This window comes from Microcebus murinus, chromosome 12, assembly GCF_040939455.1.
Source record: "Microcebus murinus isolate Inina chromosome 12, M.murinus_Inina_mat1.0, whole genome shotgun sequence".
NCBI lineage: Eukaryota > Metazoa > Chordata > Mammalia > Primates > Cheirogaleidae > Microcebus > Microcebus murinus.
The window spans coordinates 63,816,431-63,835,040 of NC_134115.1; the positions used below are offsets into that span (position 1 = coordinate 63,816,431).

The following is an 18,610-nucleotide window of genomic DNA, read 5'->3' on the forward strand; positions in this document are numbered from 1 at the left end:
GCTAGGTTGCTACTCCTTTGTTCTTGAGAATGCTATGTGTATTATACCTTCCCTTTGACTTCCACTGCTCTTCAGTCTAAATCTGTGCTTTGAGGCCTAACTTGAGTCCTACTCTATCAGTAAATCCTTTCCTGAGTAAATTAGCCTACGGTGAGCTTCCTTTGAATTTTTTTTTTTTTTGAGACAGAGTCTCGCTTTGTTGCCCAGGCTAGAATGAGTGCCATGGCATCAGCCTAGCTCACAGCAACCTCAAACTCCTGGGCTCAAGCGATCCTCCTGCCTCAGCCTCCCAAGTGGCTAGGACTACAGGCATGCGCCACCATGCCCGGCTAGTTTTTTTTTCTATATATATTAGTTGGCCAATGAATTTCTTTCTATTTATAGTAGAGACAGGGTCTCGCTCTTGCTCAGGCTGGTTTCGAACTCCTGACCTTGAGCCATCCGCCGGCCTCAGCCTCCCAGAGAGCTAGGATTACAGGCATGAGCCATCGCGCCCGGCTAGCTTCCTTTGAATTTGAACTCCATAGCACATAGTATTAAAAAATCATCTTTTGGTATTTATTTCTAAATTGCCATGTGAGACCCTTTCCCTTGTATTGTTCAGCTTTTTATGTGTATTTGTTGCTTCCTTAAATTGACTGGAAGCTTTTTGAGGTCAAGGACCACATATGTTTTTTTTTATATACTCTGCAGTTTAGCAGAGCATATGAATACACACAGAAATAGTATGTAAGTATAATATAATGAGTAATGTTGGCACTGAGTGAAAGGTTGAATTTAGACTTTGACACACACTTCAAGGCCTTATTTTTATTGTATTTTATTTTATTTTTTTATTTTATTTTATTTTATTTTATTTTATTTTATTTATTTTTGAGACAGAGTCTCACTTTGTTGCCCAGGCTAGGGTGAGTGCCATGGCGTCAACCTAGCTCACAGCAACCTCAAACTCCTGGGCTCAAGCAATCCTGCCTCAGCCTCCCGAGTAGCTGGGACTACAGGCATGTCCACTATGCCCGGCTAATTTTTTCTATATATATATTAGTTTGCCAATTAATTTCTTTCTATTTATAGTAGAGACGGGGTTTTGCTCTTGCTCAGGCTGGTTTTGAACTCCTGACCTTGAGCAATCCGCCCGCCTTGGTCTCCCAGAGTGCTAGGATTACAAGTGGGAGCACTTCAAGGCCTTATTACACATGTCCATGTTTTATATGGCTTTGCTTTGTCTGCAGCTTGATACCACATTCTTTCATTAATTCATTCAGTAAAAATTTATTGGTGCCATATTTTGTCTATTAATTTCTCAAAACCTTGTTCTTAATTTAGTTAACTTTTTCTTGCTACTTTTGTGTAGCTGAATTCTCTGATAGCTTTAAGCTCTGTATTATTCTTGAAATTTCCTGCTGTTTATAGGACTTTCTTATGGTAGATTATTAGTACATTACCATAGCCTCTGCAGACCCATACAGTCCTGTTGTTATATACATTATAGGAGTGGACTGTATCCTCAGTCTCGGTAGTCCCATTATTATGCATTTTCATGGTTGTATTCTGAGAGGTGCTATGGGAGATAACTGCTTTCCTCCAGTCACTTGGGGCATGATTGGGAATGTAGAATGGCATTTTTAGTTTGAAATTGTAGCAAGAAAAGTACATTTGACTTTAGTTATTTGGCTTCTGTTAAATTATTTCTCATCAAGGCTAATTGCTTTAGGAAAGTCTTCTCCTTTGATCACAAGTATTAATAAATAATGAAGATCTGTTAATTAAGTTTCAAACTCTCTTATGAAACACAGTATAGGACTGCTATAAGCAGTTCATTTCACTAAGGGATTCAGGATGGAGTAGAAACCTTTATTTGGATTATAATTTTTTCAATGGAAAAACAACAAAAATGCAATTCATAAATTTTTTTCTCCTAATAAAGGATTTTAACTTGTAAAACTGAAGACTTTTATACTTTTACAGTATAACCTATCAATAAGTGAAAATTGTAATTCTTTCTCTTAGCAAATATTTATTGACCATGTAATAATACTTGGTAATATTTATTTATTAAATACCTATTGTTTACCAGACGCTGTTCTAAGTTCTGTACATACTACATACTTAGTATGCTAAATGTATTATCTCATTGAGTTCCCAAAACACAACTGTATGAGAAGTGGACATCATTATCATCTCTGTATCTAAGACGAGGAAACTGAGGGCCATGAATGGTTAAGTTAATTGCCTTTAGGTCACATTGCTGGAGAGTGGTGTAACCAGGATTAAAACCTAGGCAGACTCACTCTAGAGCTATGCTCTTAACCATTGTGTGTACTCAGTTCTAAGTGTTAGGAGTTATATACAAAGATCTAGATTCTTCAGGAGCTCACAGTCTCATGGTATAGACTGATTTTTAAAACTCAGATAGCTTTAATACAGTATCATGAGTGTTGTAATAGAAGAGTGGGGTGCTCAGGATTATAGCAGCCCAAAAGCGGATTGATTCTTTTGTCATGGCAGAGTTATAGTCTGGGAGCTGGAGGAGACCTTATAAGCCCTCAGATGACAGGATATGTCTTAATTTTTATATCCCCAGTACCTAGCAGCATACCTGGAATATAGAAGGTGATCAGTAGGTGAAAATTAAATTACTCATCTATTTTACACTGTCCAATATGGGAGGTATTAAGTATGCATAACTATTAAGTTCTTGACATACGACTAGTCAGAACTAAGATGTGCTGTGAGTGTAAAATACCAGATTTTGGAGACTTACTTTTTTTTTTTTTGAGACAGAGTATCGCTTTGTTGCCTAGGACTTTTTTTTTTTGAGACAGAGTATCGCTTTGTTGCCTAGGACTTTTTTTTTTTGAGACAGAGTATCGCTTTGTTGCCTAGGCTAGAGTGAGTGCTGTGACGTCAGCCTAGCTCACAGCAACCTCAAACTCCTAGGCTCAGGCTATCCTTCTGCCCCAGCCTCCCGAGTAGCTGGGACTACAGGCATGTGCCACCATGCCCGGCTAATTTTTTCTCTATATATTAGTTGACCAATTAATTTCTTTCTATTTATAGTAGAGACGGGGTCTTGCTCTTGCTCAGGCTAGTTTCGAACTCCTGATCTTGAGCAATCCGCCCGCCTCAGCCTCCCAGAGAGCTAGGATTACAGGCGTGAGCCACCGCCCGGCTACTTTTTTAAAAGAGTGAAATATCAATTTTTATATTGGTAATATATTGAAATGATAATATTTGTGGGCTATATTAGATTAAATAAAGTATGTCATTAAAAATTAATTTACCTGTTCTTTAAAACAATATGGCTTCTAGAAAATGTAAAATTACATATGTGTCTCGTGTTATACTTCTGTTGGACAGTGCTGAGCTCAGTCAACTCCCTCAGAGAAGAGTAAGTGATTTGACCAAGGTAGTAAAGATACTTTTAAAATTGAGAATTTATATGTTGGATTCCCTAATTTCTATTTCAGTTCTCTTTCTGGGTATAAATTAAATTAGTACAATGTAATTATATACATTTTTAGGTTAAATAACATCACTTTAGTCTTGTTAAAGGTGAGATGATCTCTCTGCTTTAGTCATGCCATTCTTGAGCTTAATAATCATTAACATCTTTTGGTTTATGTAAATTCTGATCTTCAGAAAATTTACGTTTTTAGTTTTCAGAAATTTCACACTTGGCACCTCTATTCTCACTTCTCCCTTGATCTTCTTCCCACACACATGCATATACTCACAGCCTCCTGTTTCATTCCTTTTAAATTTGTTTGCATTAACATTTTCCAAGTTTTGTTAACACCTTTTATTTGTATTTTGGGGAGATAAGCCCTTTGCTGTTTGTTTTGTGATGATGTACATACATTAGTTATGTTACAGAATCCTCTCAAAACCACATGAAGTATAGGTTCCATTCTGATTTTACAGTTATGAAATCTCTGGTGTAAGAGGTTAGTATGCTCAGGGTCACATGGCTGATAGTGCCTAGAATCTGTAAGCTGGAACCGTAAGAGAAATGGCACGGAGCCTGGGAATTTTTCCTACACCCAGACAGGCCTGTAAACACTGGGAAACCCTGTGTCTGTGGAGCTGAGGACTAATGTATTAGCATATGTCCCCAAAAGTACAAAAAATCCATTCCAAAATTTATGTATGTGTGTATGTATGTGTATATGTGAATGTATGAGAAAATGAATGAATATGATTGATTTTGAAGACTAGGTCCACATGTCTTCATCTTTCCTGCCCTGTTCCATCTCTCCTTTCTGACTCTCTTTCCCATTTCTGACGGTGGTATTACTCACTATATTTCTATTTTCTTCACTTCAGCTCAGTTTACTTCAAATCATTATACCTGAGTCTCAGCAGATGTTCACCAATGTGTTTATAGTGGTTCTCTTTAGATAGAGGGGTCTCAGGTTATTTTAAATTTCCTTTTTATTTGTTCTTGATATTATTTCAATTTTTTTTTTTTTTACAATGAACATCTACTAAGAAAAACTACATGAAAAGAACAGCAAAGGTATTTTCATTTGGAAAAAAAATCAATATGCTTGATAGTTTTCATTTCAAAAGTAAACCTTTCACCCTAAAATTTCAGAATCACATAACTTGCTTTCTGACATTCCAGTGTTTTTTTGGCCTCAATTTCACAGCCCCCAAATGAATGATTAAGTTCATTCCACAAAAGCCAATGCTCTATACACCATCTCTCTGTCACAGAGGTGGGCTTTCTTCTAGAGCTAGTATTTATTTCTTTAGCAAAGACGTTTTGTTTTCTTTGCCAGGTTTTTAAACAACAGTAGCTCATTGTGGTCACATCCTGCAAATATTTTTAAATGCTTTGAGTCTAAATAGTCTACCTGCTGTGTTTGCAGCATAAGGGGAAATAGAAGGGATCCTGGATCATTTCCAACCCTGTATCTGATAAATTTCCTTTTCAAATTGCCCAGTAGGTGGTTGACAAGGGGCGAATTTATTTACTGTTTCAGAACCTTTGAAAAGTTCATATTTTTCAGCTTGCCTTTTCACTGTTTAGTGACCTGGTTTATGTTCTTTTAAGATGCTAGTGATCAAAGAGAAGATGTTTATATTGGAAACCACATGTCTTGCCCTGAGAATCTCAATGGTTACTGCATCCATGGCAAATGTGAATTCATCTATTCTACTCAGAAGGCTTCTTGTAGGTAAGTCAGTGCCTTCAGATTGGTGGTGAGAAATTTTTTCCATCAATGGGGCCACTGCTCTATAGAGGGCAATGAAATGTGGACTAAATATTACCAAAAAGTAGTATTTATTGACAGTAGATAAGTAAAAAATAAATCAACATCATCATTTGGGACCTGGCAAGAAATATGCAAAGACAAAACTAGATGTTTTATTAGGATTTTGAGATTATGGAGTTAACACTTGAAATATAAATGTTATATATTTCTAATATAAACATAAATACGCCATATTCTAACACTATTTTGGATTTTAGGCAACCTGTCACAAGGCAGCTGAGAGACTGAAGAATGTATTAAGAACAGAGAACATGTAACTCGAATAAAATATGTGCTAAAATACATTTCTAAAAGTTAAGGGATGTGGATGAAGAAACAGGTGTGAATTAAGAGATGGAAATGGAAAAGGTGTAAATCCTCAACTCCCTGATTTCAGAGGGGTTTTGTAACTTGTTCAAGGTCACCAGCAAGTTAGATATAGAGCTGGGAAAAAAACAGGCCTCAGATTTCCCAATATTTAATCTAACAGTCTTAGTGTTTTTAGCTGCTCTTTGTCTGTTTGCTGCTACCGCTTCTTGCTGCTAGGAGCTCATCCTCCTCCTCAAGTTGGTCTAGTTAACCCATTGATGTTTCGATAAACAACAAGAGATTGCTATCATTCTGTTCATTCTTGGCTCCTGGAGTTTGGCCAGAAGCCTTTTTTTCCCTTTCTTAGTCAAAACATTAAAACATGGAGAAAATTACACTTTTTTTTTCGTTTGTTCTGTCAGTCTGGAAGTCGGTGAATCTTTTCAAGAAATAAAAGGAAACTGTTGGAAATCAGATCTCCTGGATCCCTCTACTTCTTTAGCTCCCTACTCTGATTCTTTCTTTTTCTCTTCCTGCATAAAAGACAAAACATAACACTATAAAACCATTAATGACCAAATAGTTTTTTGTTAACCTTTTGCTTTTTCCTGATTGAAAGTTCTCCTTATTTTCAAAGGAGCTAGCCTCCCCTTCCCTCTTTTTCCTAAACATTAAAAAAATACAGGTGTATAAAAGAGAACAGGCTGGTTTTAAAACCAAATCATACAGGGGATTCCTCATGTTTGTCTGAGAGTGGCACACGTATCTTGATAGAAGTTCGGATCCTGATGTCCTCTTAGGATGGCATATCTTTCAGGATACTTAAATGAGGGATGCAGGAAGATGATGTTCTGGTAATGATGTGATACCAGGTCACTTTGTAGTATTTTACTAATTGACAATAAGAGGGTTGAATGGTATACTCATTAAAGGCTTTGGAATAGGATACACTGACTTGGCCAGCTTTGTGTCCTTTGGAAGTTATTTAAAATTTCTGAGCCTCATTTTCATCATTTCTAAAATTATAATAGTAATAGTACCTATTTCACAGTGTTGTTAAAATTAAATGAGATTACATATATATAAACTTCTTTAGCATAATACCTGGTATGTAGGATGTAGTAATACTTAATAAATAGCAATTGATACTAAACTATAGGCCTGTTATGCTAAGGACTCTTTGTTTTGTTAACCACTATCTTCCTGGTGCGTAGTGTAGGACCTAGCTCAGTAAATATTTTTTGAATGACATGTGATGATTTCTCTTTTTTCCAGACCAGAAGAGTTTCTTAAATGCTAAAGAATCTCTTTTCCATACACTCACAACTCTTTAAAAGCAGTTAGTTGATCTTTTTTTTTTTAGTCTTGAGTATTTACAGTATCTAAAGAATCAGGCCATAATATCACTTGAGCTTCCACTAGTAGGTAGGTATGTTCAGGTAGCAATACACAGGCAGGGATGAACAACTTTTAGCCACAGTCCTATTATTAGATTAAATACCCTAGCATTATGACACCATTGATTTGTTTACTGATTGAGTGATTGATTGATTTATTTGTATCAAATTCTACCTGACACTGGGGTGTCTCATTTGACTATGACAAGGATCTAGGGATCTTGCATTCAAAAAGCATACAGTCTGGTAGAAGAGACTGAAAAAATCTTAAGTAATTTTAATATAAAATGAAAAATGCTATCATACACAGATATACATGAAGTGATTTTTAGATTTCAGAAAAGGTACTTCAGTTTGAAGGCAGGTGGGGGACATTGTTGGAGGAAGGGTCAGGTCTTACAGGAACAATTTGTGCCATCCCAGGAGCTTGGCCATTATTTTAAAGGCAGCAAGGAGCCATTATAGGATTTTAAGTAGCAGTGTTGTGATCACATCTTAAAGCCACCCTGGTGGCACTGTGGAAAATGGATTAGATGACCAAAAGTTAGAAGACTTAGTATGAAGTGAGAGCCTGAATTAAGTGAAGGAGTTGTGGGGCTGAGATAAGTAGTAAATGGATTGTAGAGAGATAATAAGGTGGTTGAATTCAGAGGTATTGGTGACCAGTTGAGTGTGAGGATGAGAACGTGGGGTTGGTGGAGGTTAGTGGGAGAAAGTGTCTGGAGAGTCCCCAGGGTTTTTGGCTAAGACCTAATTGAGTGGGAAATACATTGGGAATAGGGAAAAGATTTGGGAGTAAAATGCCTGGTCTAAGGGACCTGTCGAAGATCAACTTATGGATGTCTATTAGACTGGCTGGACATATTTTTGTTTTAGAACTCATGAGAGCGATGTGGGTTGAAATCGTATGTTTGAGAACCATTCTGTGTCTGGCGTACCTCCTCCAGCTTCTACCTAGCACCTACCAAATTTCTGTTCCAATATGCCTCCAATTTATTGATCCTATCACCTTTTCAGCGTCTCTCATTCCCTGGATATCCTCATCCCCTCCATACTCAGCTTAAATTCTATGGTCATTTATTATATTATAGTTAATCCCTTGCATTTGAATCCTTCATCCCTCTCTTGTTTCATCATAGTCACTCCACAGAACTACAGTACTGGTTCATTCCACCTTCTCACCCACTGCCGACCTACACCCGTGCAGCTGAACATGGCTGTTGTTGAAAAGCACACCACCAGCTTAACTTATCTCTCTGACATTTATACCTGGTCTCAAACAGGGCCTTTTATGCTGCCCGGCAGTCATTCTGCAGCTGCAGGCCATCCATTCTCCTCCACTCTTAGATGATTACTTTATTCCTTCACCTCTCTGCTCAGGTTGTCAGTACCTGCCGTCTTATCCTCACACTTGGCTGATGATTTTGTTTCCAAGTTCACTGAGAAAACTGAAGCAATAGGAGAACTTCTACAGACTTTCACTGTCACCTACCAGCAGTTCTCTCCCCTTTTCTCCATATCATATATTTTGGTAACAGTATATACTTTATATATATTTATAAATATATTTTTATTTCCTTTATCTTGAAAAAAACCCTGTCATTCTGACTACCACCAGCTACTGTCTCATTTCTTTCTTTTCCTTTGTAGGACTCAAAAGAGTTGTCTAAAGTCTATCTCTAGTTGCTCATCTTACCATCTCTCTTCAACCCACCCCAATAAGCTTTTGTCCACAACAGTCCCCACTGAGACTGTTCTTGTTGCTAAATTCAGTGGTCAGTTCTTAGTCTTAAATTATTTTTGAATGAGGATAGCATTTGACACAATTGATCACTCCCTCCTGTGTGATATGCATCTTTTACTTGGTGTTAAGGATTTTACCCTCTCTTGGTTTTCTCCTACTTTATTGGATGTTCCAGTCTTCTTGGCTGTGTCCTCTTCTGCTCCCTGACCTTTCGATGTTTTAGTACACCAGGGCTCAGTTCTAGTCCTCTACTTACTATGTTTATTTTACCCCCTCCTCCCAGTTGATGGTAAGCAGACCAGGGATTTTTATATGTAATGTTCACTGGTGTATCCCAAATGCTCACCACAGTAGCTAGCACATAGCAGGTGCTCAATCTGTGTTAAATGGGCGTGTGAATGAATCAGTACATGAGGACCTGGGAGTGAATGAGATTACCTATGGAAAGTGTGTGGGATGCAAGAAGTAGAGGGGGGAGGACTGACCCCTGGATTCTCCTTTAATCAATAAAAGAAGAAGAAGGGTAATAACTTAGAAGTTAATACTCTTGGAGAGTATAACCAAAAGTCAGTTGTAGAAAATAATATCCAGGGAGAACTGCCTGAATGATATATGGCCTATACATTCTTTTTGATATTCTGATTTTAATCTTTGGATTAAGTCAAACCATCAGAGAGGTGTATATCTAGGACATTGTTATAGCTCCCTATGGAACTGTTTTTATTTTACTGAGCTTTGACTTTTGGCCATTAGCCTACCATGAAGGACATTATTTAAAAAATCATATGAGACTTCATTATGTCATTGAATTTACTGCAGCTGTGTTGTTGAGTGTAATGTTCTCTATATCAGAAGGTGCCCTCTTTAAATGAGGACCAATGAGATAAAATTCTCTTGAGTTTAATAACAGTAGTAACTGCTTCTTTTGAACAACTTGTTTGGTTTTATTTTATGGAGATTATATTTTGTGTCAATGATCTTACTACTTTCCTTCCTTCCCCCCATCCCTCCCTTCCTACTGTCTTTTATAATGCAGCAGTTTTGGCATATTCACAGAGTTGTGCAACTATGACCACAATCAATTTTAATACGTTTTCAACTTTAATACTCCAAGATAATACCTCATAGTCTTTAACTATTACTCCCAGGTCTCCCCATCCTCCCTAGCCCTAAAAGCAACCACTAATCCATTTTCTGTCTCTGTAGACTTATCTATTCTGGACATTTCATATAAATTGAATTACCTAGTATATGGTCTTCTGTGTCTAGCTTCTTTCACTTTGCATAATATTTTCAAGGTTCACCCATATTATAGAACGTATCAGTACTTTGTTCCTTTTTATGGCCAAATAACGTTCCATTTTATGGATAATACCACGTGTTTTTAAACTACTCCTCAATTTATGGACATTTGGGTTGCTTCCACGTTTTGGTTATTATGAGTAATGCTGCTATGAACAATCGTTTGCAAGTTTTTGTGTGAACATATGTTTTAATTTCACTTGGGTAAATGTGTAGGAGTGGAATTGCTGGGCCAAATGGTAACTCTGTGTTTAACTTTCTGAGAAACTGCCAGACTGTTTTGCACAGTGGCTGTATCATTTTACATTCCCTGTACAGTACCTTTGCCAGACTTGTAATTATCTGACTTTTTGAATTAGGGTATCCTAGTGAGTGTGAAGTGGTTTCTGTTGTGGTTTTGATTTGCATTTCCCTGATGACTAATGATGTTGAGCATCTTTTCATGGGCTTAGTGGTCATTTATATATCTTCTCTGGAGAAATGTCTGTACATACCATTTGCCCATTTTTTAATTATTTTGTCTTTTCATTATCGAGTTGTATTAATTCTTTATATGTCCTAGATACAAGTCCCCTATCAGATATATGACTTGCAAACATTTTCCCCATTTTGTGGGTTATCTTTCCACTTTCTTGTGTCCTTAACTAAATTTTGATTTAGTCCTGTTTATCTTTTTTGGAGTTGTTGCTTTTGCTTTTCTTATCTAAGAAATTATTGCCTAATCTAAGATCATGAAGATTTATTTTATTTAAAAATTGACAAATAAAAGTGTATGTATTTCTCGTGTACAACATGTTTGGAAATGTGTATACATTGTGAACTGGCTAAATCAAGCTATTAACATATGTATTACCTCACATAGTTACCATTTTTGTGGTGAGAACACTTAAAATCTACTCTCTTGTCATCTTTCAAGAATATAATGTATTAACTATAGTCATCATGTTGTATAATAGATCTGTTGAACTTATTCTTCCTATCTAATTGGAATTTTGTATCCCCTGACTAACACCTCTCCCATTTTCCCCACCGCCCCCAGCTCCTGGTAACCACCATGCTACTCTCTGCTTCTGTAAGACCAATTTTTTAAGATTCCACATGAGTGAGATCATGCAGTATTTTTTCTCTGTGCCAGGCTAATTTCCTTTAAAGTAATGCCCTCCAGATTTATTTATTAATTTGTGTTGTCACAAATGGCAAGATTTCCTTCTTTTTTTTTTGAGACAGAGTCTCATTTGCCTGGGTTAGAGTGCCTTGGCGTCAGGCTAGCTCACAGCAACCTCAAACTCCTGGGCTCAAGCCATTCTTCTGTCTCAGCCTCCTAAGTACCTGGGACTACAGGCATTGCGCCACTATGCCCGGCTAATTTTTTCTATATATATTTTTAGTTGGGCAATTAATTTCTTTCTATTTTTAGTAGAGACGGGATCTCATTCTTGCTCAGGCTGGTTTCGAACTCCTGACCTTGAGCAATCTGCCTGTCTCGGCCTCCCAGAGTGCTAGGATTATAGGCGTCAGCTGCCACGCCCGGCCGATTTCCTTCTTTTTATGGCTGAATGGTATTCCATTGTGTATATATTCCTTATTATTTTATCCATTTATCTCTTGATGACACTTAGGTTGATTCCATATCTTTGCTTATTGTGAATACTTCAGTACACATAGTGCAGATATTTCTTCACCATACTGATTTCATTTCTTTTGTATATATACCCAGTAGTGGGATCATATGTTAATTCCATTTTTAGTTTTTTGAGAAACCTCTATACTGTTTTCCATAATGGCTATAGCCTAGGTTTTTTTCTGAGAGTTTTATAGTTTCCACTCTTAGATTTAGATATCTGATCTATCTTGAGTTGATTTTTGTGAATGAAGTGCAGAAGAGGTCTAGTTCATTATTTGCATGTGGCTATCTAGTTGTCTCAGCACCATTTGTTGAAGAGACTACTCTTTCCCTATTGAATTGTCTTAGTACCCTTGTTGAAAATCAATTGACCAAAGATGTATGGGTTTATTTCCAGGCTCTCAGTTCTGCTGCATGATCTATATATCTGCCTCACTGCTTGCCTGTTTTGTCTGTTGGGAAGCTTAGAGCCCAGTGTGAAACTACTGGCAGGTATCTAGGAACCTCAGGCACTGGATTGGTAGACTCACATTATCCCCGCTTTCCCTGTTTCCCTTTGCCCATGTTTTCTTTTGTTGTTGTTATGTGTGCTTTATGATAAGCTGCCTTGAATTCTATTTTGTGATGAGTTGTGGGACACTAATAAATACACTATCCTTATACTTCAGATGTTTTATTAATTAGTTCCATATGAAGGCTGGCTAATTTATACATTTCACTTCTGTCAGCTTAAAAATAGGAACTTTCTGTTAAATATCTTAAATGTTTCCCCCGTCAAATTATCATCAGCTGATGTTGTTGCCTTTTTATTTACTTTTAATTAGAATTCAGTTTCTAAGATTAGCACCTACTTGACTGCTTGACTTCATTTCTGTCATTAATAACTTATTTTCATCTCCCTCCCGCATTTAACATGTTTATATTTTGTATACTGAAAAGTGTCCTGAATATAATTTGATGCTATGTTCAGAAAACTGTAAATGTTTATATCTATTTACTCAGTAATCTCATTTCCAAGTATGTAGCCTAAGGAATAAATGTAGAAAAGCAAGTATTCACCAAGATGCTTGCAACACTTAATTTATAATTGTGAAAAACTGAAAATCACTGATACATCTTAGAATGGGGAACAGATAATTTAGCTACATTATAGACACTGGATGGAATATTACATACTTTTTTGAATTGGTAGTGATAAAGACTGTTTAGCAACTTTAAAATTAATGCAATATAATGTAAGTGAAAGAAGCACTGTGTAAAATAGGCATATCAAAAAGACTGTAGGGAAATACACAAATGGCAATTTTTTTTCAGATGGTGAGAAAGTTCCTGATATTTAATTCCTATGTAAATTTTATCATTCTTTTGTATCTTTTAATTTAAAAACATGGAAATATTAAAATTTCTAATTTTCATAGGAATACTTTTTGTTTTCCCTTTCAGATGTGAATCTGGTTATACTGGACAGCACTGTGAAAAGACAGACTTTAGTATTCTCTACGTAGTGCCAAGTAGGCAAAAGCTCACTCATGTTCTTATTGCAGCAATTATTGGAGCTGTACAGATCGCCATTATAGTAGCAATTGTCATGTGTATAACAAGGTAGGTAATGATGTAAGAAATATCAACTTTAAATTAGAGGCGGATAGCTATTAAATTAGACAGGAACCTTGAAACACACTCAAGATGATAGATGCTTTAAGTCTACCTATTAGGAAAAATCCTATGATCATTTCCCCAAGGTTTCCATGTGTGTCTGACCTCTCCCTATCTTTCTTCTTATAAAATATAGGCAAGAACTCATTCCCAGGGTTACAGGTATATCTGGGCTGCAGGCAGAGGGAACATGAGCGCAGTCAATGAAATAAAGGAATTTAGGGACCTTAGAACTGTGTACTGTCTTTGAGCCCTGCATTTAGGGCCAATAATGATAGTAATAGAATTTCTAGAATGGTTTGCACATGCACAGAAGAGCCATGAAGAAACTTTTTAAGCCCTCCATAACTACAAGAATATAGTTTTGTGCCCTAAGAATATAGTTTATCCATAGGAAGTATAGTAAGAAAGGAAGAAATCAGAGACTAAAGCTAACTATTTTTCTTATTATATCATTGTTTTAACATTACTTGATTTTTCTGGATTACTGCAAAAGGAATAAACTTTAAAATTCCCTGTCATAAATAAAACTATTTGTCATAAATGAAAGGACTTATTTGGAGCACAACTGGCATAAAATGAGTCTTTTCCAAACTGAGTGGAAATATGTAAGTCAGACTGAACTGGGTCTGAGACAGAGCAAATCAAGATCATATTGTCTCTGTGCTTCTCAGTCTAATGTCTTTTCTTCCTGTTTACCTCTTCCTATCTCCTTTAAGGTTGGTTCAGAAGTGTCATAAACATCATCTCTCCACTTTTCTGGTATTATTCTGGACAGAGGGTTGGAGCATATCAAATACAGATATTGGCAAGTGGTAACAGATTTATGGCCCTTCTGTCCAAGGTCTGGATAGCAGCCAGACCTTCAGTAGTCTCAGCCATCTGGAGCTGAAATGATAAATCCAGAAATGATAAAAAATGTTCTCTGGGTAACAGATATTTTTCATAAAATGCAGGCACTAAAGTCATTGCACTTTATTTCACAGAACAGATGATCTGCCCTTAGGCAAGACTACTGAGTATAAAATTGGGCAGTAGATCAAAATAGGGACATAATGATATAACAAATAATGACAACAGAAAGAGATAGGAAGAAAACATTTAATAGCAGGGCTTGCTATGGCCATTTAATATAGGATCAGAGGTTTAGTAATTTGCCTGTGGTCATCCAACTAGTAAATGGAATTGCCTGGATTTGGATTCAGTACCGTCTAATCCCCTCAGATCATTCCACTGTCCACTGAACCATCAAGAGGAGGGTCCATGTTAAGTCATTTGAGAAGTATGTTTATCAAGTATGATCATTGCATGGGAGCAGGGTTCAAATTTGATTTTGTAGCAATTTAGGGTTTTTGAGCAGGGGAATGACTTGGTATAAGCCATTATTTTCAGAATATTAATCTGAGAGTTAATCTGCAAAATTCAATGGAGTAGTGAAAATGTGAGATGGAAGGAGACCATTTAGGACGAATTAGAATGAAGCAGGAGTGGGATAATAAATGATTTGGAAGGCAATGAAAATAAAGTCCTTGGGAAAGATTTTTGAATCCTGGTGATAGTGCCATTTTTAAGAGGATCAAAGGATATGAGAGTCACTGAGAAGCAACTTTGAGTTCAACCCCTTCATTTAGAGAAGTGAGGAAATGGAAGCCCTGAGGTAGGAAGCACCTTGCCAAGGTCATAGAGCTAGGTAAGCCCTCTTACAACTCCTAATGCAGCCTTTTACCCAACTTCATGCTTCTGTTCTTAGTGTGGCTGTATTCCTCAACTACTAAAATAGAATTACCTGGCATGTAGTTTTAAAGTTGGTGCTCTCTAGGCCGGGCATGGTGGCTCACGCCTGTAATCCTAGCACTCTGGGAGGCCGAGGCGGGCAGATTGCTCGAGGTCAGGAGTTCGAAACCAGCCTAAGCAAGAGCGAGACCCCTGTCTCTACTGTAAATAGAAAGAAATTAATTGGGTAACTAATATATATAGAAAAAATTAGTCGGGCATGGTGGTACATGCCTGTAGTCCCAGCCACTTGGGAGGTTGAGGCAGGAGGATCACTTGAGCCCAGGAGTTTGAGGTTGCTGTTAGCGAAGCTGACACCATGGCACTCACTCTAGCCTGGGCAACAAAGCAAGACTGTCTCAAAAAAAAAAAAGTTGGTGCTCTCTAGTTTATACCCCTGATCTATTTGCTGCCCTCACAGCCACTTAGACATCACAGGATATGTCTGTGTCACAGTGTCTTCACTGCCTACTGGCTCCACAACTTAAAGGCTCATCTCATTAAATTTATCACAGATTTTCCCTTGAGGCCTATCTTTTTATTGTGGTATTCCCACCCTAGAATGTCTTGCTGTCTTGGATTTGGAATATTACTTACTATAATTATGTACGTGGATTTATCTCCATTGAATTTTTTTGTTTTGTTTTGTTTTTTAGACAGAGTCTCGCTCTCTTGCCTGGGCTAGGTGCCGTGGTGTCAGAGAGCCATGGCGTCAGCCTAGTTTACAGCAACCTTGAACTCCTGGGCTCAAGCAATCCTACCTCAGCCTCCTGAATTCTGGGATTACAGGCACATGCCATCATGCCCGGCTAATTTTTTCTATTTTTAGTTGTTTGGCTAATTTCTTTCTATTTTTAGTAGAGACAGGGTCTTGCTCTTGCTCTTGCTCAGGCTGGTCTCGAACTCCTGAGCTCTAGCAATCCTCCCGCCTTGGACTCCCAGAGTAGAGTGCTAGGATTACAGGTGTGAGCCACCATTCCTGGCATCTCCATTGAATTTTTAAGGAGTGCCTCTGTGGGAGGCAGAGTCCGTGTGGGACAGCTATTCACATAGACTGTGGTGGCCATTACATGGAAGGGAATCTTCCTTTAAAGAGATGTTCCCATTGACCCACTTTCAAGACTGTATGAGTCAGAGTGTCTTCTTTTATTCTTGGAATCTTCTTTCGTGTTTTTAAACTCATAGAATGACAGATTGGCAGGGACCTTGAACATCATCTTAACCAGCTCCCTTATTTTATAGATTTAAAAACCATGACCCTAGGAAGTTGGAACTTTTCCATGGTCATAGTGAGTTAGTAATGGCAAAAGAGGGTTGCTTGACCTTTCAACCAGTTTCCTCATTTATGAAATGGAGGTGACTCCAGCTTTGTCTCCCTCAGGGTGTTTTAATGAGGATTAGTGAGATAAAATTTGTGAAAGCTATATGCAAAATGAAAGTATCATCATCAAGGCTTCTAAGTGAAGGCAAAGCTGTACTCTTTGAAATAGAATCAGGACATGGGACATTAGAGTAGGAGTAGTGATTGTTGTAAGACTTTCCACTAGATTATTTCTTGCTGGCAGAGATTTTAGAGGTTAGTCCAACTCCTAATTTAATATTTCACATATAGGAAAATTGAGATTGCATAGCTAGTTATTAGCAGAGCCCAAACTCAAAATGACCAGAATTCATCCCAACCCTTTCGGTCTACCTTGTGTAGCACAGCACTTTGTACTTATTAGTATAAGCTGTGTCTGCAATCTAGTGTGCAGGCACAAGAGCAGTTACAGCACAGTGAGATTTATGCTACCAGGGAGAAACATTTAGGGTAAAATGAGAGCAGAGTTAAGGAATATCCCTTACCTTCAGCATGGTAGTTCTTTACGGGGTTCTGTGATTTGCCCCAGTGGGGTGTGGAGCAACTTCTTTGGAGTCATTGTCTAAAATCAGTAGGCATTCCTGTGTATTTATATCTGAGGTTAATAAGCACACTTTTTGGTTTCTCCCTTTGTCTAAGCTGTTCTTGTCATTTTGGAAGTGGCATAATGCTCAGGGAAAGTACTTAGGCCAAGGTCCTTTCTATTGTCACGGATTTCATATGTTATCAGTCACTGTGGCTGGGGAGTTGCTAGGCCAGAGGAAGGGCAGGGATTCCTGCCATGAATGCATGTACTGCAGTATAGACACCAGGAATGAGTCTTGCTTGTGTCATTGTCCTCTCAACTTCCAGCTTTGTAGAGAAGGTAGTAGTCTGACATTGTGTTTATCCTCACCTTGTCTTATACCAGATACCATCTTGTTTCCCCTTCCTGTAATTGCATGCAATGCACCTTTATCTGTGAAATGTGTTTTACCTTGAAAACATTTGAAATCTTCTGAACAAAAGGATCAAAACAATACTTTTCTTTCTTTTTGTTTTTATGCAATAGAAAATGCCCCAAAAACAACAGAGGACGTCGACAGAAGCAAAACCTAGGTCATTTTACTTCAGATACGTCATCCAGAATGGTTTAAACTGATGACTTTTATATGTACACTGACCATGTGATGTACATTTATTATGTCTTTTTTTAAAGAATGGAAATATTTATTTCAGAGGCCTTATTTTTGGACATTTTTAGTGTAGTACTGTTGGCTTGTATTTAGAATATTCAGCTACAACAGTTTTGGACTGTTTAGTAGTCTTTGTTTTATGTTTTTAAATACAGAAATTGATTTCACAAATTTGTACCACATGTTAATTCTAAGACTTGTTCTTTACCCATGGAATGTAATATTTTTGCAAAAATGGACCACTTCACAAATGGTTATAAAATCATACCCACTTCTTCCACAATGACCACAGCAAATGACCAAGCATGAACTAAAGGTAAAGATGTTTACAGATTACTTTTCTTACAAAAAAATCTAGAAGACACTGTGTTTAAATAGATATTTAAATGTTTTTGAGATTTAGTAACTGATTTTTTAGACACTGCCTATCGCATGAATTGTAAAGCTGTGTGTGTTAGATGTAAAATATTTATAAGATGTATGGATTGGAATTTGATTATTCCTCTCTTTGACAAAATATTCTAATAATTTGAAAAGTATCTGGTAGTAATGATGGAACAAATTACTGAAAAGTAGATTTAGATATTGTGAAAATAGGCTGTTTAATAAACAGATTGGAATAAAGCCTACTCTATCAGTTAAACTACTTTAATACACATTCATTTTTAAAGAAAATATTTGTTTTAACATAAATAAACAAATCATAACAGTGTTTGTGAATAAAATGCAAAAATAACTGTTAATGACTGGTGCTCTTAAAGGGAGCTTAAAAATTATCTAAGACCTCTATCCAAATTTGTCCTGTAGTAATAGCTATATTAATAGATTGTTGGTGTTTAAAGATCTGAAGTGTGAGTAGAATGTATTCAGCTGTTTAACATGTAGTTTAGATATTCAAAAGTATGCATGTAGAATTTAAAGAATATGTTAAAAATTAAATATTAATTTTAATATTTGGTTTGGAAAAGCATGTTATAATATAATGTTTTCACTATATGGCCTCTGTTTT

At 37.0% G+C, this 18,610-nt stretch overlaps 1 protein-coding gene across 2 annotated transcripts in view; it reads left to right on the forward strand.

The window, feature by feature from the left end:
* TMEFF1 (transmembrane protein with EGF like and two follistatin like domains 1) overlaps nucleotides 1-18,595 on the forward strand; it is a 90,140-nt gene extending 71,545 nt beyond the window's left edge. For both annotated transcript variants that reach the window (XM_012768975.2, XM_012768976.2), the window contains exons 8-10: nucleotides 5,060-5,183; nucleotides 13,081-13,239; nucleotides 17,478-18,595. In XM_012768975.2, the coding sequence (XP_012624429.1) occupies nucleotides 5,060-5,183; nucleotides 13,081-13,239; nucleotides 17,478-17,562 (368 nt within the window). In that variant the 3' untranslated portion in view covers nucleotides 17,563-18,595. The remainder of the gene's footprint in view (nucleotides 1-5,059; nucleotides 5,184-13,080; nucleotides 13,240-17,477) is intronic.
* The last annotated feature ends 15 nt before the right edge of the window (nucleotides 18,596-18,610 follow it).